Genomic DNA, 26,770 nt, shown 5'->3' with positions numbered 1-26,770 from the left:
TAAGGAAAGCTGTCTCGGGTGTGGACCAATCAACTTCAAGGACGGTGCACATACATTATCAGAGTTGTGTTTTTTGTTTGCATTCCGACCGCAGGTATTGTGGTCTATGCAAACACGACTCCTTCTCCTGATTTTCAGGCTTGCTTGCCGTGTCATCGCACTTGCAGCACCTTGTTTTGTTGTCCACTCATTGATATGCAAATGTTTTCTCTAACCCCCTCCCTCTCTCTGCCTCCTCCCCTCCCTGTCTATTTAAGGCCACCCCACAGAGATGATCACCCCTCTCTGTTACCTGTGTTGCTCTCTCTATGTATCTTGGTGATATCTGTCTGCTAATATGTCTGTCTATAGTTTTCTGGTTAGATTTTATGTCGCTATTTCATTATACCTGATGATGATTGCTTGTGTTGCAATCGAAACGTCGTATGCTATTATTTAATTTAATTTATTATTTTATCTTTAGACGTGACGTAACCGAAAGAACCAAATAATAATTCCTGCAGTCACGAAAGTTTCTAAAATTAAGATACGACTCCTTGTAAAAAAAAAAAGGCGTCAGTTTTGTTGCCAGATAAAAGGGTAAAAAAACAATTACCACTTAATGTCCTTAACGGCTTTGAATGTTGCCGCGGGCAATGTGCACGCTCGCTCGTCCGGGTGTTCCTCTCTCTCTCTTAGTGTCACCCAAATGTAATTAATTCCAAGCACGAATCTCTCCACGCTTCTCCGCACACTTTAGCAGTGTTTGTTCCTCTTCTTGGTTCTTTCGCTGAAGTCACGTAGAAAGGAAATAATAAAATAATAAAAATAAAACATAATAAAATACAATTCTCACGACGTTTCGGCCACAACGCAAGCAGCCGTCCTCAGGTGAAGAACAGGTCTGTCGGAGAGACAGCGTCTGAGAATTATTTTACTATGTTTTATTTTTATTATTTTATTATTTCCCTTCTACGTGGCTTTACCGAAAGAACCAAGAAGATGAATCCCTGCAGTCACGAAAGCTTTAAATCGAAATTTAGTGTTTGTTCCATTTTGCTTGGTTAATGACCACTTGTGGTTTGGCCCGTTCTATTTTCGCAACATTCGGAGTTTGCGTGTCTCTCTCTCTCTCCGTGGTCGCGTCGATTTTTCTCCGGGTCCTCCGGGTTTTCCCTCCCACATTTAGAATCAACGTCACGCGTTTAGAGCATTCGGCTGCTATGAATGTCCACATGATGATGATGATGGTAAGCCACCTCGTTAAGCTATCACTTAATTCTAGATTTGAAGCTTTCGTGGCTGCAAGGATTCATATTCTTATGTTTTTTCGGTAAAGTCACGTAGGTAAAAAATTAAAATTAAAATTATTAAAAGTAAAATAAAATAAGTTATTTTACTTCTACGTGACTTTACCGAAAGAGCCAAGAAGATGAATCCCTGCAGTCACGAAAGCTTTAAATCGAAATTTAGTGTTTGTTCCATTTGCACGTAGGTAAAGAACATTAATTAAAATTAATAAAAGTAAAATAAATAATTTAATTTTACTTTTAATAATTTTAATTTAAAAATTTTACCTACTTGACTTTACCGAAAAAACCTAAGAATAAGCTATCACTTGTGATGACCATGTCGCTTTTAAAAAAAAGCTTACATGCCTCAGTGGGGCCTTAGCTGGCAAAATAAAAAAATAAAAATAAAATGTATAGTTTCAATTGCTTGATGAGGCTATGGATGCGTTGGCAGTGGTGCATAAGCACGTGTACAGTACGATACCACTCAGCGTAGTCATCAGTAACAGGTCGGCATTAAAAGGAGGGAAAGAAATACAGGGTAGCCCAAAAGTCAGGCCAGATTGGCTTATTATATTTATTTTCATACTGGCATGAGAGAAAAAAAACCACGTTTAATTTTTGATTTAAAGCTTTCGTGACTGCAGGGATTCATCTTCTTGGTTCTTTCGGTAAAGTCACGTAGAAGGAAAATAATAAAATAATAAAAATTTTACATAATAAAATACGATAATTCTCACCTGAGGACGGCTGCTTGCGTTGTGGCCGAAACGTCGTGAGAATTATCTTATTTTATAATGTTTTATTTTTATTATTTTATTATTTTACTTCTACGTCACTTTACCGAAAGAACCAAGAAGATGAACACGTTTAATATTTAAGTTAATCTTTTTTGTTATATATATGATCATTAATATATTTTTTTTTATCTTCTTCTCGGATGACATTTTAAAGTGGCGGAAAACATTGACTGAATTGAGGGGGAAGCATAATTGACGGATTTTTCAAAGGTTAGACGGCTTTCATCCTTGAAGCGAAAAAAAGTCCGACATTCATTTGAAAAGGGAATCCACGCCTCACAGTGCGTGTTAATTGAAGTCACATTTTAGCATTTGTTCAGTAAATGCAATAACACCTTTGAGATATGCTAAAATAAATATAACAACCGCTATATGCCCTGTCATTAGGGCCGCATACGCCTATTATATCTATGGTTGCTATTATTGGCGACGTTTCAGGCAATGGTCCTTAATGAGAGCGTGTCAAAGAAGCTTGTCCTGGGCGTAGCAATAGCGTCCTCTAGCGGACGTTATCGGGAAATATTAAAACTCAACATTCGCTAAACACATTCTTGCGGAGGGAGCTGGTAGGAACGTTGGGTTGCTCGGTCAATGGCCAGGGTCAACGGCGGCGTGGTGTATTCCGCAAATATGGCCGACTGTGAGGGCGGGCACAAGCCGGCGTGAGTAGGTTAAACGTTGAGTTTTATAAGGGCACCACGGGGTGACCAGCCCCTCCCCTCCCCACCCAGCTCACCCCTCCCACCCCCCCATCCAGCCCCACTCAGCCCCTCCCCACCCTCCCCACCCAGCCCCTCCCCACCCTCCCCTCCCCACCCAGCCCCTCCCCACCCAGCCCCACCCCTCCCACCCTCCACCCTGCCCCTCCCCACCCTCCCCACCCAGCCCCTCCCCACCCTCCCCTCCCCACCCAGCCCCTCCCCACCCAGCCCCACCCCTCCCACCCTCCACCCTGCCCCTCCCCACCCTCCCCACCCAGCCCCTACCCACCCTCCCTCCCCACCCTCCCCTCCCCACCCACCCCTCCCCACCCAGCCCCTCCCCACCCTCCCCTCCCCACCCACCCCTCCCCACCCAGCCCCACCCCTCCCACCCTCCACCCTGCCCCTCCCCACCCTCCCCACCCAGCCCCTACCCACCCTCCCTCCCCACCCTCCCCTCCCCACCCACCCCTCCCCACCCAGCCCCACCCCTCCCATTTTTGGATGCACGACGGACGGACACAATCATCACCTGTGGGCTGGTGGAACCAGTTGGTTCCTACCAGTATAACGTGTGGCAATGATGATGTACTTATTAGGGGCCGTCCATAAATGACGTCACGCACCTGGGGGGGGGGGTCAGACATTTGTGACGATGTGTGACGAGGGGGGGGGGGGGTTGAGAAATGTGACGTCACATCAAAATGCGCAACTTTAAATAAATAAATGTTTCTCCTCCAACATCAGAGTGCAGCGCCACATTAAATACGCACTACAATGACAATAGTTTAAAGCGATTTGAAGCATGTTTTATTTTTGGGGGGGGGGGGGACAGAGCTTTGTGACGTCATATTTGAGGGGGGGGGGGTCTCACTTTTTGTGACGTCGTGTAACGAAGGCGGGGGGGGTCAAAAATCGTCCAAAATCGCGTGACGTCATTTATGGACGGGCCCCTTACATATTTATATCTCGTGACTTTCTTACAATTTATCTATTTTAAACTCATGTCGGTTTGTGTGTGTGTTGTTAGTTCTTGCAAGTTTCTAACCACCGCACCTATACTGGGACATCTGTGGAAAACAAATTAACCAGTAAAAACAAAGTTTTTCGCTTTAAATCCTTTATATGCGTGGCATCGGTTTTATTTTATTATTCATTTCTGTTTTTCTTGAGTAAGAGTTTCATTTTTATCACATTGGTATTTTAAATTAAATCTAATTTTTTTTTTTCCTAAAAAGTGGAAAATTTTGGAGAAAAAAATTTTCACGAAAATAAATTGTCACGCACAACGAGTCTGTGTGCAAAATGTCAGCTCGATTGGATCACGGGAAGTGGGTTAAAAAACGACCGAAATATTTGCACGGTCGTAAGCTCGCAAGCAAGCAAGCAAGTGAACTTAATATAAAGGATTTTAAAATATCTTTATAGCTCATCGGATTCCTCCTGCAATACAAATACATATTCTGACACTGCGTGGGGTGATGCATTAAACACACGCAGCATTTTCACAGTTTAAGTTGTATGCAGTGTATAATGTAGCGTATTTTAACCCTGAAATCAACCATGGATAAAAAAAGAAATTGGAGCAATTTCGCCAGATCGGTCCCGGGACCGCCGGATAATATTGGAAAGCAGCCTGGATAATCGATTATGATCAACTGTATATTTTAAAACGCTTCCAATTATTTTTTTTAGTTTAAAACGCAAGGGGGGAGGGTGGTAGAGAAAGGATGTGGGATGGGTTTTTATTTTAAAATATCTACGGTCGAGGCACGGGCGGGGATCGAACCCGCAGTGGGCAAAATGTATAAGAAACACGTAAAATGTATAGTCCAATACAGTAAAAAAATTCAATCCCAAAGTGCATTGATTTGTGAGAAAGCGTTTATTTTTATTAGAAATAAAATCGACTTTTTCTTTTTGGGTCCCATTTGGCGACCCGTACACGTTGTGTCACGTGACACACACCCTTCCCCCCTCTCCGCCAACGCCGTCGGTCGCCATCTTACTCAGGGAGAGACACCCGCCACTCTGGGACGCGTGTCGTAATATCCGGTGTCTCATACAAAATTTATATCGATTTTAAAAAACCGTAAGAAGCCTAACAACAATCGTACGGAAGAACGATTTTATTCATGAATGTATATCGAAGAAAAAAAAACCCGCACGCGAGATGACAGTCGTTAAAATCAATCGCCTCGTGTCGTGCGACTGAGGTAAAAAGTTTTTTTTTAAAACCCCATACTCCTTGCTTCTTTCGGTAAAGTCACGTAGCTATAAAATAAAATAAATCACGACGTTTCCATTGCAACACAAGTGGGAAAACCACAACAAAAAACCCTTAACCAAGATGGCCGCGCGTGGCTTCGCGAGTTTCCCCTTCGCGACCCCCCCCCCCCCCCTGTGAGTCGCTACGGGACGCGTTGGGGGTCATTTGTCGCGCACGCGTTGAAGGCGGGAAGGCCACTTCGCTCTTGCCGTCTTTCGTGAGGCAAAAAATAGAATTTTTTTTTTTAAAAAATTCGTCGAAATCAACAACAACAACTAAAAATCTCGATGAGGCTCACGCAGCTGCTGCTGATGCGCCACGGGCGCGCGCGGCGTCAGTTGGGTCGCGAGCCGGGCGCGCGCCTCGACCTCCTGCGTCTGCTCGTCACGGGCCTCGTTCGGCACGAGCGCGTGCAGACCACGGGGGCGCGCGCGCGCGAGGCCGCCACCTACGCCGACAAGGTGGGCGACGACCCCCAACCGTCACCCCCAACCGTCACCCTCAACCGTCACCCTCAACCGTCACCCCCAACCGTCACCCCCAACCGTCACCCCCAACCGTCACCCCCAACCTTCACCCTCAACCGTCACCCCCAACCGTCACCCTCAACCGTCACCCTCAACCGTCACCCTCAACTAACACACTCAACTAACACACTCAACTGTCACCCTCACCCGCGATTGTCACCCCTCCCCCCCCGATTGTCACACCCCCCCCCCCCCCACAATTGTCACCCCTCCACCCCGATTGTCACCCCCCCCCCCACAATTGTCACCCCTCCCCCCGATTGTCACCACCCCCCCCCCCCCCCAATTGTCACCCCTCCACCCCGATTGTCACCCCCCCCCCCACAATTGTCACCCCTCCCCCACAATTGTCACCCCTCCCCCACAATTGTCACCTCTCCCCCCGATTGTCACCCCTCCCCCCCAACTGTTACCCCCCACCCAACTATCACCCCCCCACCCAACTGTCACCCCCCCACCCAACTGTCACCCCCCACCCAACTGTCACCCCCCACCCAACTGTCACCCCCCCACCCAACTGTCACCCCCCCACCCAACTGTCACCCCCCACCCAACTATCACCCCCCCACCCAACTGTCACCCCCCACCCAACTGTCACCCCCCACCCAACTATCACCCCCCCACCCAACTGTCACCCCCCACCCAACTATCACCCCCCCACCCAACTATCACCCCCCCACCCAACTGTCACCCCCCCACCCAACTGTCACCCCCCACCCAACTGTCACCCCCCCACCCAACTGTCACCCCCCACCCAACTGTCACCCCCCCCCACCCAACTGTCACCCCCCACCCAACTGTCACCCCCCCACCGAACTGTCACCCCCCCACCCAACTGTCACCCCCCCACCCAACTATCACCCCCCCCACCCAACTGTCACCCCCCACCCAACTGTCACCCCCCACCCAACTATCACCCCCCCACCCAACTGTCACCCCCCCACCCAACTGTCACCCCCCACCCAACTGTCACCCCCCCACCCAACTGTCACCCCCCCACCCAACTATCACCCCCCCACCCAACTGTCACCCCCCTATCCAACTGTCACCCCCCCCACCCAACTGTCACCCCCCCCACCCAACTGTCACCCCCCCACCCAACTGTCACCCCCCCACCCAACTATCACCCCCCCACCCAACTGTCACCCCCCCCACCCAACTGTCACCCCCCCACCCAACTGTCACCCCCCCACCCAACTGTCACCCCCCTATCCAACTGTCTATAAGGGCATGTTTCTAAATGTGGAGGGAAAAAGCCAGAGGTCCCGGTGCAAAATACTTGAAATCCAACACTTTCTGTACATTTTTATATCGTTATCGTTACACTCGTTTTCTCAAGCCTCACCCGCTGCCGATACTTTTTAACACGAGGGTCTTGCAGTAGGGGGCGACGTTGTCCAAAATTGAGTAAATTGCAGATTATTCTCAGGCATTAGGAGGGTGTTTGGCCCAATACCAGAGGTCGCAAACGGGTTTTGATTCCTTACCCGTACCCGGCCGTACCAGGGTCGCAAATGGGTACCCGTACCCGGCCGGGTACCCGTACCCGGCCGGGTACGGGTACCCCTTCCCTACCCGTACCCTACCCGAAATGAGTGACAAACGGTTACTCACCAGTGATTCACGGCCTACCCGTACCCGTACGGGTAGCCGGGTATCAGGTAGGGTATGGGTATCGGGTACCCGGTTGCGACCTCTGCCCAATACCAAGTCACATTGCGTGCGTGTGTTTTTGTTAGGTTAATTGTCACTTATAAGACCTTCAGGTTTCAAGTTTATTTTGCAGTCAGTTGATGGTCTCAGTCCGGTCACCAGTGACTAGCACAGAATCAGAAGTTTATTTCCCCAAGTGAAGCCCATTGAGCTAAGACTTGGCCGGCAGACACACAGAGACCCATAGACTTCCATTGACGTGTCGAATTAGAGACCCATAGACTCGCATGAACAAAACAAATAATAAACCCCCGTATAGCCTTCAACAGACTTTTGAGGCAAGTGCTGTTGTTAGCGAGCACCTGTGCGGGCCGGCACGGCACACAAGGTGGGTGCCCAACACCCGTAAACTCACGTAGAGACCCATAGACTCACGTCAAGACCCATAGACTCACGTAGAGACCCATAGACTCACGTAGAGACCCATAGACTCGTGTAGAGACCCATAGACTCGCGTAGAGACCCATAGACTTTCATAGAGACCCTTAGACATAGAGACCCATAGACTCACATAGATACCCATAGACTCACATAGAGACCCATAGACTCACATAGAGACCCATAGACTCACGTAGAAACCCATGGACTTCACATAGAGACCCTTAGACGTAGAGACCCATAGACTCACGTAGAGACCCATAGACTCACGTAGAGACCCATAGACTCGCGTAGAGACCCATAGACTCACGTAGAGACCCATAGACTCACGTAGAGACCCATAGACTCACGTAGAGACCCATAGACTCGCGTAGAGACCCATAGACGTCCATAGAGACGCGTAGACTTGGGACAGAGTAAGTCGATATGAAACTGTATTCACAGCGTGACTGACAGTTGTAATGTTGCTTTTGTGCTGTTGGTCACTTTGGGGAAAAAGCAAACATCCTGACCGGGCCAAGCTATCAACATCATCACCAGCCATGATCAAACCACTGCTGGATAAAGGCCACCTTCCCGCCCGCCACAAACCACGATCATATCACATTGCTGCTATGTAACGATTCACCGTGGTTCTGCACACAAGGTGTCCGTGTGTACGTTGAAATTTTTTCGCACCGTGCGTAGCCATCCGTGCCACGGGGGAAGGACAACAAACTTAAGCACAGAGGTTCAAACGAGTCGATTCCATCGCTTGCCTGCCACTGCATGATTAGTCATGGACATGGGCCCCCACCGTCCCTTTGAGCCATGGCCTATCCTGCCCAAGCCCACTTACCCACCATAACAGTCTAAGAAAGAAACCATTAGCAGCGTGTGTTTCTCTAATCCACGTGTTCCTCCTTCTGCCACTCGGTGTGCGTCTCTCCGTTCCTGAGCCGTCCTGTAAACAACAAAAATTGTCACCCGTCTTATCTCGCGCCTCCAGTTCGCACGGTCGGCCACATTCGGTGCGGAACAAGGTCAACATACATACGTATGTCTCTCCGTCTCTCCATCAACCGTCTCCATGGAGCCTGCACTCATGCTCCCTCCCTCTCGCCCGCCCCCGAATGGTCACAGCAGCCCAGAGCCGCGACACACTTGGCGTTGAAATCAGCCCTGAGCGACGGTGAAACGTACTGCCAAGGCCATTCCACGCGCTCCTTTACCCACCTACCCACGCAACCGCCACCCCCCCCTCCTCCTCTTCTATCCCTTCGCCGTGACCCGGCAGATGGAGTCACCTGTGCCGCTGGCCCGGCGTCATCGGCGTCATTATCCTCCAAAATCCGGCCTTCAAAAAGCCTCCCGGCGGAGATGATGAACACGGGTCCGTAGCACGTGACTCGCAACGCAAACGCGGCCCCGCACAGTGGCCCCCAGTGCCCCCGCTAATCCGTGGTGCTCTTGGCCTGCGCGCCGGTTGGGCTTTTGCCTAAAGCCCTCGGTTTTTTCTAATTGGGTTCGCGGCGCGAGCGGGCGATGGCTTTTGATTGTTCGTGTCAGCGCGTTCGCAACGTGTGTCCGTGCGTACGTACGCAGAACTGGAGCAGCAGCAGCAGCAGCGGCAGCGGGCTCGTATCTAGGTCACTGTTGGAAATGAGACTGCCCTGGTCTCTTGAGTTCTCCACTGCAATTAAACTCACCACTACTCTTACAATTGAGCTCACCACTGCACTGCTGCAATTAAACTCACCACTACTATTCCAATTCAACTCAACACTCTGCACTGCTGCAATTAAACTCACCACTACTCTTCCAATTCAACTCACCAATCTGCACTGCTGCAATTAAACTCACCACTACTCTTCCAATTCAGCTCAACACTCTGCACTGCTGCAATTCAACTCACCACCACTATTCCAATTGAGCTCACCACTCTGCACTACTGCAATTCAACTCACCACTACTATTCCAATTCAACTCAACACTCTGCACTGCTGCAATTCATCTCACCACTACTATTCCAATTAAACTCACCACTCTGCACTACTGCAATTCAACTCACCACTACTATTCCAATTCAACTCACCACTCTGCACTGCTGCAGTTAAACTCACCACTACTATTCCAATTCAACTCACCACTCTGCACTGCTGCAATTAAACTCACCACTACTATTCCAATTCAACTCACCACTCTGCACTGCTGCAATTAAACTTACCACTCTGCACTATTCCAATTCAACTCACCACTCTGCACTACTACAATTCAACTCACCAATCTGCACTGCTCCAATTCAACTCACCACTCTGCACTACTCCAATTCAACTCACCACTCTGCACTACCCCAATTCAACTCACAACTCTGCACTACCGCAATTCAACTCACCACTCTGCACTACTCCAATTCAACTCACCACTCTGCACCACGAACAATAGCGCCAACACTGAATGTGCTCGTTTATCATTATTACTACTGCACCACCATCATCATTGCAATAAATCCATTCATCATCAGCACCCGGAGTGGAGTAAACTAAACTAAAAGTACAAAGTATTTTATTTTACCAGGTAATGCCCACTGAGCTATAGAGTAGCTCTTTGTCAGAAGCGACCTGGCTTTCACAAATTTTAGCTCAACGAAGTGGATTATCGCATAGAAATCTATAGCAGCCAAATAACTCTAAAAGCGCGTTGTCGATTCGCAATGTGAAGGTAAAAACTGGAGGACCCAGAGAAAAATCCACGCGACCACTGGGAGAGAGAGAGACACGCAAATTCCAAATATACAGCAGCAGGCGTCAGGGTCGGGGTCGAACCCACGACCTCCTGCATACCAGGCGAGGTAGTTAACATCTCCTAGCCACCGTGATGATCATGAGAGAGAGAGACACGCAAACTCTAAATATACAGCAGCAGGCGTCAGGGTCGGGATCGAACCCACGACCTCCTGTATACCAGGCGAGGTAGTTAACATCTCCTAGCCACCGTGATGATGATGACAGAGAGAGACACAAAATCCACATATACAGGAGGCGTCAGGGTCGGGTTCGAACCCACGACCTCCTGTACACCAGGCGAGGCAGTCAACATCTAGCCACCCTGATGATGATAATGAGAGAGAGAGAAACACGCAAACTCCACATATACAGCAGCCGGTGTCAGGGTCGGGTTCGAACCCACGACCTCCTGTGTACCAGGCGAGGTAGTTAACATCTCCTAGCCACCGTGATGATGATGACAGAGAGACACAAAATCCACATATACAGGAGGCGTCAGGGTCGGGTTCGAACCCACGACCTCCTGTATACCAGGCGAGGTAGTTAACATCTCCTAGCCACCGTGATGATCATGAGAGAGAGAGACACGCAAACTCTAAATATACAGCAGCAGGCGTCAGGGTCGGGATCGAACCCACGACCTCCTGTATACCAGGCGAGGTAGTTAACATCTCCTAGCCACCGTGATGATGATGACAGAGAGAGACACAAAATCCACATATACAGGAGGCGTCAGGGTCGGGTTCGAACCCACGACCTCCTGTACACCAGGCGAGGCAGTCAACATCTAGCCACCGTGATGATGATGATGAGAGAGAGAGAAACACGCAAACTCCACATATACAGCAGCGGGTGTCAGGGTCGGGTTCGAACCCACGACCTCCTGTGTACCAGGCGAGGCAGTTAACATCTCCTAGCCACCGTGGTGCCCCATGAGCGTCGTCACATTATCGTTGGCGAGCGCCAGAGCCGCGTTGAGGTAGCGCCGCTCTGTAAGTCGCGATGCGGTGGCAGCGGTGCTATGGTGCACCCGGCCGCTCACCCGGCCAGCCACCCGCCGGGCCAGCCAGCCACCCACCCGCCGTCTAGGCCCCAATCCGATCAGCCGGGATTATCTCCCAGTTGAAACGCACGAAGACGCCGTGGTTTCCCCCACCCGACCCCGTTCACACCCCCCCCCTCAGTCGCCTCCCCCTCCCCTCCCCGCCCAGTGTCCCCCGCCAACCCCAGCACATGGCGCTAATTCCCTCCCGTTTCAGCAGAATAGGCTTTGGGCAAAGCCACGTGAAGAGAGATGTTCGACTCGGGCCGGCTGAGCAAGGCTTGGGAGAGCCGTAAGTGTGTGTGTGTGGGGAGCGCTTGTGTAGTGGTTAGCGCTACGCTGCGCTATGAACCCGGCGACCCGAGTTCGATTCCTGTTCACGGCCAACACCAGTGACGATTGTTTGAACCGGTCCTAAACACGGGGAATGGCTTTACAAGTTGTATGATCTCCTGTAGACTTAGTTAACACTGGCCCTTCATGTTCTGCAGATGTAGATGCCACTGGTTCTTCACGTTCTGCAGATGTAGATGCCACTGGTTCTTCACGTTCTGCAGATGTAGATGCCACTGGTTCTTCACGTTCTGCAGATGTAGAAGCCACTGGTTCTTCACGTTCTGCAGATGTAGATGCCACTGGTTCTTCACGTTCTGCAGATGTAGATGCCACTGGTTCTTCACGTTCTGCAGATGTAGATGCCACTGGTTCTTCACGTTCTGCAGATGTAGATGCCACTGGTTCTTCACGTTCTGCAGATGTAGATGCCACTGGTTCTTCACGTTCTGCAGATGTAGATGCCACTGGTTCTTCACGTTCTGCAGATGTAGATGCCACTGGTTCTTCACGTTCTGCAGATGTAGATGCCACTGGTTCTTCACGTTCTGCAGATGTAGATGCCACTGGTTCTTCACGTTCTGCAGATATAGATGCCACTGGTTCTTCGTGTTCTGCAGATGTAGATGCCACTGGTTCTTCACGTTCTGCAGATGTAGATGCCACTGGTTCTTCACGTTCTGCAGATATAGAAGCCACTAGTTCTTCACGTTCTGCAGATATAGATGCCACTGGTTCTTCGTGTTCTGCAGATGTAGATGCCACTGGTTCTTCACGTTCTGCAGATTTAGATGCCACTGGTTCTTCACGTTCTGCAGATGCCACTGGTTCTCCACGTTCTGCAGATGTAGATGCCACTGGTTCTTCACGTCCTGCAGATATAGATGCCACTACCGCCATTTATTGTGCATCGGTTGAACTTACGACTCTCGGTTCGAACGGGCAACTGGACACACGGACGGGTTTGTTCGTATCTCTGAAAGTTCGTGGGTCGAATGTCCGTAAGCAGAGGAGTCCCCCTGCGCTTAACGCGTACTTGCCGCACTCTGGAGCAAGAAGATTAGCGCCGTTTGCGCAGCCGTCACCCGCAAAGCGCAATCGATGCACCTCCGACTTGTCTCTTAACTAAGCCGCCCCTAGCCTCCCCTCCCCTGCCCCAATTACCATCGCCGTCGGCATGGTAACCCCGAAGGGAGGCCGCCGTTGCCATGGGCGTAGCGGCTAGCGCGCCACCGGAGGTCGCCGGCTCTGGTTCGATCTCCCGCCGTGGCCGTTGAAGAAATTGTTTTCTGATTTACCCCCCACCCCATTGCCCCCCCCTGTCCACCCTGCAGTGTACATGGATACGCTGCAATTAGTCCATCGGCAGGTCACGGTGGTAAGATGCGTGGCTCTCTCTCTCATCATCACGGTGGCTAGGAGATGTTAACTACCTCGCCTGGTGTACAGGAGGTCGTGGGTTCGATCCAGACTCTGACGCCTGCTGCTGTATATTTGGAGTTTGCATGTCTCTCTCCACGTGGTAGCGTGAACTTTTCTCCGGGTCCTCCGGTTTTCCCTCCACATTTAGAATCAACGTGCATTTAAATTACACACATAGCAAGCCACTTGGTTGAGCTACATAGTTCAGTGGGCCTTACCTGCAAAAAAATAGTTTTAATATAGGTCGCTGGTGGTGGTGGTGGTTGTTGGTGGTGGTGGTGGTTGTTGGTGGTGGTGGTTGTTGGTGGTGGTTGTTGTTGGTGGTGGTGGTTGTTGGTGGTGGTGGTGGTGGTGGTTGTTGGTGGTGGTTGTTGGTGGTGGTGTGGCAAAGTGTGGGTCCATCTCGACGTCCCGGCCGGAGCGGAAGAGAGATTCGACCAAAAACACCCTCGAGACGAGAGGGCGCTGGGGGGGGGGGGTGGGCGGCGGGGGCCCTCTCTGTCGCCCCCCCCCCTCCCCCCGTGGCAGTGACCCCATCTCCCAGCAAGGCAGCGAAGAGAGCAATCGCGCGGGGGGGGGGGGTGGGGGGGGCTGCTCCCTGCTACCCTTTCACGCACCGAGCACCAGAGGTGGCAACCGGATACCCGATACCCGTACCCTACTCGGTACCCGTACCCTACCCGATACCCTACCCGATACCCGTACCCTACCCGATACCCGTACCCTACCCGATACCCGGCTACCCGTACCCAGCCGGGTACGGGTAGGGTACGGGTAGGGGTAGAGAACGGGTACCCGTACCCGGCCGCACCAGGGTCGCAAACGGCTACCCGTACCCGGTAAGGAATCAAAACCCGTTTGCGACCTCTGCCGAGCACCGTGCTAATCGGGGGGGGGGGGGGGGGTGCGGAGTGTAACTGCCGCGGTGACTCCGACCACCCTGTGCCCTGTTTTCAAACCTCTTCTCTCCCCCCCCCCCCCCCCGTGTGCCCCCGGCAGCTCATCGACTACGCCAAGCGCGGTGACGGCGATGAAACTGCCATGAAGATCGCCGACTATTGGCTCACGGTGGGCCCCCAATGCGCGACACACGGCCTCGCCTCACTCTTTAAGGGCCGCCAGGGTGGCTAGGAGATGTTGACTACCTCGCCTGGTGTGCTGGAGGTCGTGGGTTCGATCCCGATCCTGACGACGCCTGCTGCTGTATATTTGGAGTTTGCGTGTCTCTCTCTTTCTCATCATCATCACGGTGGCTAGGAGATGTTAACTACCTCGCCTGGTGTACAGGAGGTCGTGGGTTCAATCCCAGGGTGGTGAGATGTTGACTACCTCGCCTGGTGTGCAGGAGGTCGTGGGTTCGATCCCAGGGTGGTGAGATGTTAACTACCTTGCCTGGTGTGCAGGAGGTCGTGGGTTCGATCCCAGGGTGGTGAGATGTTGACTACCTCGCCTGGTGTGCAGGAGGTCGTGGGTTCGATCCCAGGGTGGTGAGATGTTGACTACCTCGCCTGGTGTGCAGGAGGTCGTGGGTTCGATCCCAGGGTGGTGAGATGTTGACTACCTCGCCTGGTGTGCAGGAGGTCGTGGGTTCGATCCCAGGGTGGTGAGATGTTAACTACCTCGCCTGGTGTGCAGGAGGTCGTGGGTTCGATACCAGGGTGGTGAGATGTTGACTACCTCGCCTGGTGTGCAGGAGGTCGTGGGTTCGATCCCAGGGTGGTGAGATGTTAACTATCTAGCATGGTGTACAGGAGGTCGTGGGTTCGATCCCGACCCCTGACGCCTGCTGCTGTATATTTGGAGTTTGCGTGTCTCTCTCTCTCTCATCATTATCACGGTGGCTAGGAGATGTTAACTACCTCGCCTGGTGTACAGGAGGTCGTGGGTTCGATCCCGACCCTGACACCTGCTGTATATTTGGAGTTTGTATGTCTCTCTCTCATCATCATCACGGTGGCTAGGAGATGTTAACTACCTCGCCTGGTGTACAGGAGGTCGTGGGTTCGATCCCGACCCTGACACCTGCTGTATATTTGGAGTTTGTATGTCTCTCTCTCATCATCATCACGGTGGCTAGGAGATGTTAACTACCTCGCCTGGTGTACAGGAGGTCGTGGGTTCGATCCCGACCCTGACGCCTGCTGTATATTTGGAGTTTGTGTGTCTCTCTCTCATCATCATCACGGTGGCTAGGAGATGTTAACTACCTCGCCTGGTGTACAGGAGGTCGTGGGTTCGATCCCGACCCTGACGCCTGCTGTATATTTGGAGTTTGTGTGTCTCTCTCTCATCATCATCACAGTGGCTAGGAGATGTTAACTACCTCGCCTGGTATACAGGATGTCGTGGGTTCGATCCCGACCCTGACGCCTGCTGTATATTTGGAGTTTGCTTGTCTCTCTCCCCGCCGTCCTGTGGATTTTTCTCCGGGTCCTCCGTTTTTTCCCTGCACGTTTAGAATCCACATCGCCATGCGTTCAGAGTCTTTTGCTGCTATAAATTTCCACAGATAAGCCACTTCGTCGGGGCTATCATTCGTTCTAGGCAGTGAGTGGTGCCTTACCTGGTAAGATAAACAAAAGTAGTTTAGTTCTCCAGATTCCTCCCACAGCTAAAAGAAATGATCTTGGCCAAATTTTCCGAGGCTGAAAAATTAGATGGCAGAAAAACGCTGGCCAGTTGAGATCACACACACAGCAGCAGCAGCAGCAACATCGTCATCCTCCCGCGAAAACTTGGCAGGACCATCCCCACGAAATCTGAATTGGAATCCGATGAGCTGTGAAGCTTTTTTTCACCAGATGTTCCAGTCCAGAGTGTGTTGAGCCTCGGTGATGCTTCTCTGGGTAAGGCAGCGTAATTATAACGAAACATATAATATCGTTTCAAATTTTGATTTAAAGCTTTCGTGACTGCAGGGATTCATGTTCTTGGTTCTTTCGGTAAAGTCACGTAGAAGGGAAATAACAAAATAATAAAAATATAAAACAATAACAATTCTCACGACGTTTCGACTGCAACACGAGCAATCATCATCAGGTGTGAAATTCACAGCAGGAAAATGTTCTTGCTGATGATGATTGCTTGTGTTGCAGTCGAAACGTCGTGAGAATTTTTATTGTTTTATATTTATATTATTTTCCTTCTACGCGACTTTACCGAAAGAACCAAGAATATAATATCGTTCCAGTTTAGCGCGTAGGCTTTCAATATTAACAACACGTATGTATGCTGAACTTCTTTCGCACAGTACCTAGCCAACCGTGCTCATCGGAGGTGCGGCGGGGGGGGGGAAGGACAACACAAACTAAACACCGAAACCAGTAGTTGTGCCATCTAACCCACACAAACATTTAATTGCGGACCGTCGCTTCTGGATCGACAAATCGACGGGGGATTTAAACGCAGAGCCGAACGCCATCCCCCCCCCACCCCCTTCACCGCCTCTCCTCCTCCCTCTACCAGGAGAAGGACCTGGTCCCGAAGCTCTTCAAAGTCCTGGCCCCACGCTTCCGGAGCATGGAGGGCGGCTACGTGACGGTGCACCAGATCCCGAACCGCACCAACACGGACCGCGCCCAGATGGCCGTGATGGAGCTGGCGGGCAACCCGTACCCGCCGCTGGTGACGCGGCAGCGCGACTCAGACTCGACGCTCCTCAACGTGCTCCTGCGGGGATATCGCCTCGAGCTGGCCAAGGAGAAGGCGGCCGCCACCTCTTCGTCGTCTTCGACGGCGGCGATGGCGGCGGCGGCGACGACGACACCATCCTCGTCTTAACCGCCCCCTCTTTCTCCTGTTTCCGAGACGTTTGCGAGATGCGGTGTGGGGGGATCTCCCCCCCCACTCCACCACCACCACCCCGGTTCACGCCGCTGGATGTCGGAAATGCGCTGAGAGAGCGGTTCGCCGGTAGTTTCGTTCACGAGATGCGTAGCGGCTCGCCGCTCGCCGCCGTTGTGGTTTTTTTTCTTTTTGAAGTCGTCGCGCTCGTCGCGGTTAACCGTGGCGGCGCGACCGCCATGCTCGGCGGTAGCCGCCGCCGAAACCGGTGACCACGCGCGCCCCCTCCCCGCGTGGCCTTAGCGCGGGGACCTCGGTACCGACCAAGTTTGCTTCATTTTGTTTCTCCCCCCCCCCCGCCTTTGCGTTTTGATGATGCGCACGCGCGCGTGTACTGTACGTCATCGGAACGGGAGCGGGTGACGTTGCAGCCGGACGGTTGGCCCCAGGCCGGGGTGTTGCCAGCTTCTTAAAGAACTCCAGAAGTTGCGAGAGGTGGCCAGATGCATCCTTCCTTCCTTCCGAAGTTGTCGCGAATGTCACGCCCGGCCAGTCAGAGAGGTCAGATAGGCCTGGACCAGGGGGACGGCAACAACAACGAGAGCCATTTATTTTCTTCGCCAAAAAGCCCGATATTTCATGAGCCGCCCCACAATGCAATGCGAACACGAGACGGGCTGCCCCTTAAGTAAACAACGTCGCCAAGTGGCCCTCGGAGAGCCGCGGGTTGGCCGACCCCCTGGCCCAGAGGTCGCAAACGGGTTTTGATTCCTTACCCCTCGTACCCGGCCGCACCAGGGTCGCAAACGGGTACCCGTACCCGGCCGTACCCGTACCCTACCCGTACCCGGCCGGGTACGGGTAGGGTACCCGATTGCGACCTCTGGGATGAAGCCACGTTGCAGGCGCGGGTGGGTTGATTCTAGGAACTTGAATTGTGAGAAGAGACAAGACGTTGGGAAATGAGTGACAAACGGTGACTCACCAGTGACTCACGGCCTACCCGTACCCGTACCCGGCCGCACCAGGGTCGCAAACGGCTACCCGTACCCGGCCGGGTACGGGTAGCCGGGTATCGGGTAGGGTACGAGTATCGGGTACCCGGTTGCGACCTCTGCCCTGGCCCAAACGGCTATCGGCGCGGCCCAGTGGTGAGCGAGGCTCGCGCCACATGGTGAGAGGGGGCCCTGGGTTCGATTCCTGATGCGGGTGGCCGCTCTCTGCAAGTGGAGGTTGTGTTCCGGTTACGCCGTGTTCTGCGGCTTCTTCCCACAGGTAAAACCACGTGACCGTTAGCCAAACGCTCCCCGCACAGCAGCAGCAGTAGCAGCAGCACGGAATAATTCACTGAAATAATCGGCGAGACCAGCTCGGGAGGAGGGGGAATCCTTCGACTTGTGGAGGCAGCGTCTCGCAACCCTTGTCGGTGTGGCAGCCCCCTCCAATCAAGACTAGAAAAAAATTAACCCGTAAAAACAAAGTTTTTCACTTTAAATCCTTTATATGCGTGGCGGCTAGAGTCCTCTCGGCCTCTGGCTTGAGATGGCTGCCACCTATGGGTCAGATGATTGCCTGCCACCATTAAGCAATTGGTAATTAAATATAAAAAATATTCCTAAAAAGTGTAAAGTTATGGAAAATGTTTTTCACGAAAATAAATTGTCACGCACAACGAGTTTGGGTGCAAAATGTCAGCTCGATTGGATCACGGGAAGTGGGTTAAAAAACGACCGAAAGATTTGCACGGTCGTAAGCGCGCAAGCAAGCAAGCAAGTGAACTTAATATAAAGGATTTAATAAACAAGATTTTATTTTTATTTTACCAAGAAATGCCCCACTGAGCTCTACGTAGCCATTGTTTTCCTGATGCTCAAGTGTTGAGCCGCAGGATGTGCTCTGTGCGGATGGTTGACGGGCAATAAAACAGTTGAAGGTAACAGTGGAAGCGCGTCTGCCTCTGCTCTTGTCCGATTGATGATCCAAAACGCGTCGATTCCTTCCCGGCCCTCGCTCGCTCACCAAGTTGGGTCAGCCACCCCCCTTACGGATATTCTGTCGCTACTTCCGCTGTTGCCGTGTTCCCGTCAACGTCGCTCATTGATCTCTCCGCCCATTCTAGATTTGAAGTTTTCGTGACTGCAAGGATTCATACTCTGGTTTTTTCGGTAAAGTCACGCGGAGAGACAGGGAGACAGGGCTGATGGAGACACGGAGACACGCAGACGAGACAGAGACACAGAGAGACAGGCTGATGGAGACACGGAGACACTCGGACGAGACAGAGAGACAGGCTGATGGAGACACGGAGACACGCAGACGAGAGAGAGACAGACTGATGGAGACACGCAGACGAGACAGACACAAGAGAGACAGACTGAGAGACACGGAGACAGACAGACGAGACAGAGAGACAGACTGATGGAGACACGGAGACAAGACAGAGACACAGAGAGACAGACTGAGAGACACGGAGACAGACAGACGAGACAGAGAGACAGGCTGATGGAGACATGGAGACACGCAGACGAGACAGAGAGACAGGCTGATGGAGACACGCAGACGAGACAGAGAGACAGGCCGGGAGACACGGAGACGAGACAGAGAGACAGACTGAGAATATCTCACGGAGGGGCAGAGGGTGGGCTCTCGATCCAGGCGAACAGTTCCACATCTGCAAGAGAATCTCTCGCTCCACGCAGACTGAGTGGGACCTGAGACCACCTTTAGTGACGCTTGTGGGATCGATCAGTGGTTCGTCTTGACGTGGGATGCTGCATCATCCCACGAACCACTGATCCCACAAGTTCTAGATTTGAAGCTTTCGTGACTGCAAGGATTCATACTCTTTAGTTTTTTCGGTAAAGTCACGTGCCGTGTATGAATCTTGTGATTTTTTATTTTATTTCCATTATTACTTTTATTAACTTTTTTACCTACGTGACTTTACCGAAAAAAACCTAAGAGTGTGAATCCTTGCAGTCACGAAAGCTTCAAATCTAGAGTCGGATTAGTGGTTCGTCTTGACGTGGGATGATGCAGCAGCAGCATCCCCCTGGTGGGTACGAGATGCCGTTTCTGGTGGGTGCTAGATTTGAAGTTTTCGTGACTGCAAGGATTCACACTCTTAGGTTTTTTCGGTAAAGTCACGTAGGTAAAAAATAAAATAAATGAAAACAACTAAATTAAATCACGACGTTTTGGGCGCAACACAAGCGTCCTTTTTTCTTCTTGGTTCTTTCGGTAAAGTCACGTAGAAGGGAAATAATAAAATAATAAAAATACAATTATTCTCACGACGTTTCGGCCACAACGCAAGCAGCCGTTCTCAGGTGAAGAACAGGTCTGTCGGAAAGACAGCGTCTGAATATTATTTCCCTTCTACGTGACTTTACCGAAAGAACCAAGAAGATGAATCCCTGCAGTCACGAAAGCTTTAAATCGCAACACAAGCGTCCTTCTTCAGGTGGGGACAATGTAGCGAAAGCTACTGCTTAAGTGTGTCTCAGAGATGGTGGTGAAGAGGAATTATTATATAGTCGCGGGGGATGGAGGGAGGGGAGGGGCCATGGTGAGTGTGTGGGCGGGCTGTGGACTGGGAGGCAACGTAGTGAAGCACGGTGGGGGGGGGGGGCTCTGGGAGGCAACACATGGAGTTCAAACTGAAGCTTTGTGATGCACTGGGCGGAAGTAGATAAGAAAGCTAAGATTAAGCAGCCTTTTGTTATGCTGCCGGGGGAGGGTCAATTAGAAATGCGGAAGCTGAAAACAACGTGTGGTAATGGTGATGGTAGTGTGTGAGCTGGGGGTAACAATGGGAATATGGATATGATTATGAAAATAAATCTAAACTGGCTGTCTAAGTAAATTAATAAATTAAATGTCGACGTTTCGGGTGCAACACAAGCATCCTTCTTCAGGTGGGGGACAACTTAGCGAAAGCACAAACGCTTAAGGCGATGGGACCCCCGTCGTGATTTAATTTAGTTGTTTTATTTTTGACTCTCCGCCCATGTTGAGGACTCGGTCGACCCGACTGACTGTTTGATCTGATCCACGCGGTGTTCGATCACCACCAACACTGCATCTCACAACAACGCACTCACCCACTCAAAGACAAAGATCCCCCATATAGACTTAGACTGTAGGGCCAAGTGCTGTTAGCGAGTAGCAGCACCTTTGAAGGCCGGCACGACACACGAGGGGGTGGGTGGCCAGCACCACGCCCGACCGCCTTTGTCTCCCAAGTGGCGATGTTTTTACACACAGCACCGAGGTGCTCATTTGAGGCTCAGTCGACCTAGGGGAGGCCCATGACCGGTTGAGATGATCGTCACCGGCGTTGGCCGTAATCGGGAGTCGAACTTGGGTCACCGTGGTTCGTAGCGTAGCGCTAACCGCTGCACCACCGCTCACACGCGGTGCCGGATGATCTTCGTAGCAAAAGTATCATCATCTGCTACGGGCCCCGCACTTTGAAGGGCCCCGCGCTAAACGCTTTAAAGCTATCAATTCCGGTTCGGTGATTCTGCACTTGCTCTATTACTATAGTACTATACCGCCTTCGACTTTCACGAACGACCTGGTGTTTAAGGTTAGCGACTTGTCGTGTTATCTGGCTGTTTCGCAAATGAAGAAATACAATTACTTTAATACAATTATCATTCTAGATTTGAAGTTTTCGTGACTGCAAGCATCCATACTCTTTGGTTCTTTTTTTATTTTCTTTACCTACGTGAACGAAAGAGTATTTATTTTACAATTACTTTGACAAAAAAAATTCGTGTTTTAATATATTTTTTTATTTTCTTTACATACGTGCCTATACCGAAAGAACGAAAGAGTATTTAATTTACAATTACTTTGGACAAAAAATTCGTGTTTTAATATATTTTTTATTTTCTTTACATACGTGCCTATACCGAAAGAACGAAAGAGTATTTAATTTACAATTACTTTGACAAAAAAAATTCGTGTTTTAATATATTTTTTATTTTCTTTACATACGTGCCTATACCGAAAGAACGAAAAGAGTATTTAATTTACAATTACTTTGGCAAAAAAAATTCGTGTTTTAATATATTTTTTTTATTTTCTTTACATACGTGCCTATACCGAAAGAACGAAAGAGTATTTATTTTACAATTACTTTGGACAAAAAATTCGTGTTTTAATATTTTTTCATTTTTTTAGGGGCCCCTTTATAACAACATTTGCTACGGTCACTGCTCACACTGCTCAACCACCAAGCTGCAGGTCACAATCGCCTCTCTCTCCCCACTCCTGCCTCTCACGATGCTCCACGTTGGAATCCACCTCCCCATCACCGTCTCTTTTTAAATCCTTTATATTAAGTTCACTTGCTTGCTTGCTTGCGCGCTTACGACCGTGCAAATCTTTCGGTCGTTTTTTAACCCACTTCCCGTGATCCAATCGAGCTGACATTTTCCACACAGACTCGTTGTGCGTGACAATTTATTTTCGTGACAATTTTTTACCAAATTTTTACACTTTTTAGGAATTTTTTTTTTATATTTAATTACCAATTGCTTAATGGTGGCAGGCAATCATCTGACCCATAGGTGGCAGCCATCTCAAGCCAGAGGACGAGAGGACTCTAGCCGCCACGCATATAAAGGATTTATAGTGAAAAACTTTGTTTTTACGGGTTAATTTTTATTTAACTCACTCTGTCTGTTGTCGTATCCTCAAATCTTGTAATTCAATTTTAAACCACTTCCCAATGTGGTATCGACTGCAAACTTGGTATAGCTATGTCATACTGCTGACAATACTATATTCTATCATTAGAAATAAAATATATATTTTTTTAGCAATCTTTTTTATATCTTATGTTTCGGCTTGGGTCTAATTGTCCATGCTCAACTCACGTTTGCTGTAAATCACCACGTGGTCCCTTACGTCACGGCAAGCCTCGGGAAGCCACGCCCAGGGGCGGAGTGTGTGGAAGGAGGGGAGGGGCGATGGGGGGAGGGGGCAGGGAGAGGGGCAGCTCGGACAGTACAATTCATTAAAGCGTGTTTTAAAAAAAAGTATTTTTAAATATATATTTTTCCCAGCTCTTACAATCGCTCATTCACGTTTGGTTGGCGACCTTAAGCCTTGCGGAGTCTTTGAAACTGCAGGAGGAATCCGATGAGCTATGAAGCTTTTTTTTTCACGGATGTCCAGTTCGGGGCACTGGTTAAGAACGTTACGACAAGAAACAATGCAAAAAACTATGGGAGTGTAAAGTATCGGAAACGTAAGCAAGTCAGGGGCCTTCCATAAATGACGTCACGCACCTAGGGGGGGGGGGGTGGGGGTCAGACATTTGTGACGATGTGTGACGAGGGGGGGGGGGGCTTTTAGAAATGTGACGTCACATCAAAATGCACAACTTTAAATAAATATAGAATTGTTATAACAACAACACTAATTGTTATAACAACACTCCTACAACATCAGAGTGCAGCGCCACATTAAACACGCACTACAATGACAATAGTTTTAAGCGATTTGAAGCATGTTTTATTTTCAAAATAGAAATATGGTTTTGGGGGGGGGGCAGAGCTTTGTGACGTCATATTTGAGGGGGGGGGGGTCTGACTTTTTGTGACGCCGTGTGACGAGGTGGGGGGTCGGGTCAAAAATCGTCCCAAATCGCGTGACGTCATTTATCGACGGCCCCTCACTAAAAAATAAGAAATACAAATAAAGTAACACATTCCTGCGGAGGGAGCTGGTAGGAACGTTGGGTTGCTCGGTCAATGGCCTGCCAGGTCAACGGCGGCGTGGTGTATTCCGCAAATATGGCCGACTGTGAGGGCGGGCACAAGCCGGCGTGAGTAGGTTAAACGTTGAGTTTTATAAGGGCACCACGGGGTGACCAGCCCACCCCGCGATTTTTGACGATTTTTGAACCCCCCCCCCCCCATCGTCACACGGCGTCACAAAAAGTCAGACCCCCCCCCCTTCTCAAATATGACGTCACAAAGCTCTGCCCCTCCCCAAAAAAAAATAAAAAATGCTTCAAATCGCTTTAAACTATTGTCATTGTAGTGCGTATTTAATGTGGCGCTGCACTCTGATGTTGTAGGAGAAAACATTTATTAAAGAGTCTATTTAATTATGTAGAACGTGTTGTCTATTTCTATTTAAAGTTGCGCATTTTGATGTGACGTCACATTTCTCAACCCCCCCCCCCCTCGTCACACATCGTCACAAATGTCTGACCCCCCCCCCTCCCCCCTAAGTGCGTGACGTCATTTATGGACGGCCCCTTACCTGGTAAAATTAAAATAAAAAATATGGTAGATCATCGATTTTAATTATCCGTGCTGCAGTAGATCATTGATTATCCGGGGAAGGGGGCGCCAGGGTTTTCAAAAACGCGGATAATCACTACATCATCATTATTAAATTTCGATTTAAAGCTTTCGTGACTGCAGGGATTCATATTCTTGGTTCTTTCGGTAAAGTCACGTAGAAGGGAAATAATAAAATAATGCAAATATAAAACAATAAAAATTCTCACGACGTTTCGACTGCAACACGAGCAATCATCATCAGGTATAAATGAAATAGAAGCACAAATCTAGTATACTTAGAAATGTTATGTAATACAAGAGAGAGTCGGATAACATAACAGTCAACACCCTACCTGGTTGATTACGTTCTTCCTGAGAATGCTAAATTTGAGAGAGAGATTAAACACAGAACCAGAGACATATAGACAGACATGTAAGCAGACAGATATCACAGAGATACATAGAGAGAGAGACGTGCATAGGCACACAGAGTTATGATTATAATTTGATAGAGTTGGGTTTGGTTGGTGTCGGAGACACCACGTTGGTCTGGCAGCAGAGGGCAGTGCAACAAAATCAATCGTTGCCCGAGATCAACGCTTCTCAAAGCAAACACCGGCTTCCGCTATTCCTCTCTCGTGTTGAATTTTACTTCTACAAGTTCAAGTTTCAAGTTCAAGTTTATTTATTAGGTATAGCCCTGTGAGCCATTCGGTTCTTGAATCGGGTGCAACCGCAACAAACAAAAAACAAAAACATGAACAAGAAAACATCTTAAAGTGAATATGTGACTGAGTGCAAACAGAAAATCCAAGAAAAGACAGCAAAATATTGCAGAAAAAGAGGGTGGAATTAGGAATTAGAAAGAAAAAATTATTGCTGTGGTCTTCACACCGGATGACGATTGCTTGTGTTGAAATCGAAACGTCGTGAGAATTTTTATTTTATTATTTCCCTTCTAAGTGACCTTACCGAAAGAACGAAGTATATAAATACACACACTCTGATAATATGATGTCATTTTTTTCTAGATTTGAAGCTTTCGTGACTGCAAGGATTCATACTCTGAGGGGTTTTTTTCGGTAAAGTCGCGTAGTTAAAAAATAATAATTAAAATAAAATAATAATAAATGAAAATAACTAAATTAAATCACGACGTTTAAATTTGGCTGTGACGGTCCCACACCTGAAGACGGAGGCTCGTGTTGCCTCCGAAACGTCGTGATTTAATTGAGTTATCTTCTGGGTTCTTTCGGTAAAGTCACGTAGAAGGGAAGTAATAAAGCGTCTCTAAGACGCTGTCGCCTCGACAGACCTGTCTTCACCTGAGGACGGTGTTGTGGCCGAAACGTCGTGAGAATTATTTTATTATGTTTTACTTTTATTATTTTATTACTTCCCTTCTACGTGACTTTACCGAAAGAACCAAGAAGACGAATCCCTGCAGTCACGAAAGCTTTAAATCGAAATTTAATTGAGTTATTTTCATTTATTATTATTTTATTATATTATTATTTTACTTTATTATTGTGACTTTACCGAAAAAAAAACCTAAGAGTATGTGTGCATTCTCTTTTACGAGGCTCCAAAGAAAGTTGTCTCTGGTGTGGACCAATCAGTTTCAAGCACAATGCATTATATACTATCAGAGTGTGTTTTTTTGTTTGCATTATGACCACAAGCATTGTGCTTAAAGGCAGACATGATGATTCCTTGTAAAAAGGTTTCAGTTTGGTGTCGAAACATCTTAGCACAACAGTTTTGTTGCCAGAAAAAAGGTGGAAAAACCTATTCTCATATTTTGGTACCACGAAGTAAATTCTAACGTACGTGCCCCATGCTTAATTAGTGGGGGGTTGATGATTTACCGTCTAAAAATAAAGTCTGCCTATGTCTCGCTAACCCCAGAAAGGGCATCTCGCTACCCCCAGGGGATTAAGAACCCACTGCTCTAAGGGGCCGTCCATAAATGACGTCACGCGATTTTGGACGATTTTTGCCCCCCCCCCCCCTCGTCACACATCGTCACAAAAAGTCAGACCCCCCCCCCTCAAATTTTACGTCACAAAGCTCTGCCCCCGCCCCAAAAAGAATAAAACTTGCTTCAAATCGCTTTAAACTATTGTCATTGTAGTGCGTATTTAGTGTGGCGCTGCACTCTGATGTTGTAGGAGAAAACATTTATTAAAAAGTCTATTTAATTAAGTGGAACGTGTTGTCTATATTTATTTAAAGTTGCGCATTTTGATGTGACGTCACATTTCTCAACCCCCCCCCCCCCTCGTCACACATCGTCACAAATGTCTGACCCCCTCCCCCCAGGTGCGTGACGTCATTTATGGACGGCCCCTTAGAACGTCCCCTATTATATATATTTTTTGGGTTCGTATTAAAACCACAGCAGCAGCATAAGTAGTATTGACGAACACGTTGAACGTGTCATTGTATTGAATGTGTCA

The 26,770-nt window shown here is 49.3% G+C and overlaps 1 protein-coding gene across 2 annotated transcripts in view; it reads left to right on the top strand.

The window, feature by feature from the left end:
* The first annotated feature begins 5,185 nt into the window (after positions 1 to 5,185).
* The window catches only part of MRPL17 (mitochondrial ribosomal protein L17), a 74,957-nt gene continuing 53,372 nt past the window's right edge, over positions 5,186 to 26,770 (top strand). The window contains exons 1-3 of one of the 2 annotated variants that reach the window (XR_013640380.1): positions 5,186 to 5,502; positions 14,221 to 14,289; positions 16,687 to 17,754. Coding sequence is in view for 1 of the 2 variants with exons in the window: in XM_078880530.1 (XP_078736656.1) it covers positions 5,329 to 5,502; positions 14,221 to 14,289; positions 16,687 to 17,001 (558 nt within the window). In the remaining variant the exon portion in view is untranslated. Of the gene's footprint in view, positions 5,503 to 14,220; positions 14,290 to 16,686; positions 18,942 to 26,770 lie in introns of those variants that run through there. The other variant, XM_078880530.1, reaches the window with a different exon arrangement.

The sequence above is a fragment of the Lampetra fluviatilis genome, chromosome 58 (assembly GCF_964198595.1).
Source record: "Lampetra fluviatilis chromosome 58, kcLamFluv1.1, whole genome shotgun sequence".
Lineage (NCBI taxonomy): Eukaryota > Metazoa > Chordata > Hyperoartia > Petromyzontiformes > Petromyzontidae > Lampetra > Lampetra fluviatilis.
This window is presented reverse-complemented; position numbering and strand designations above follow the sequence as displayed.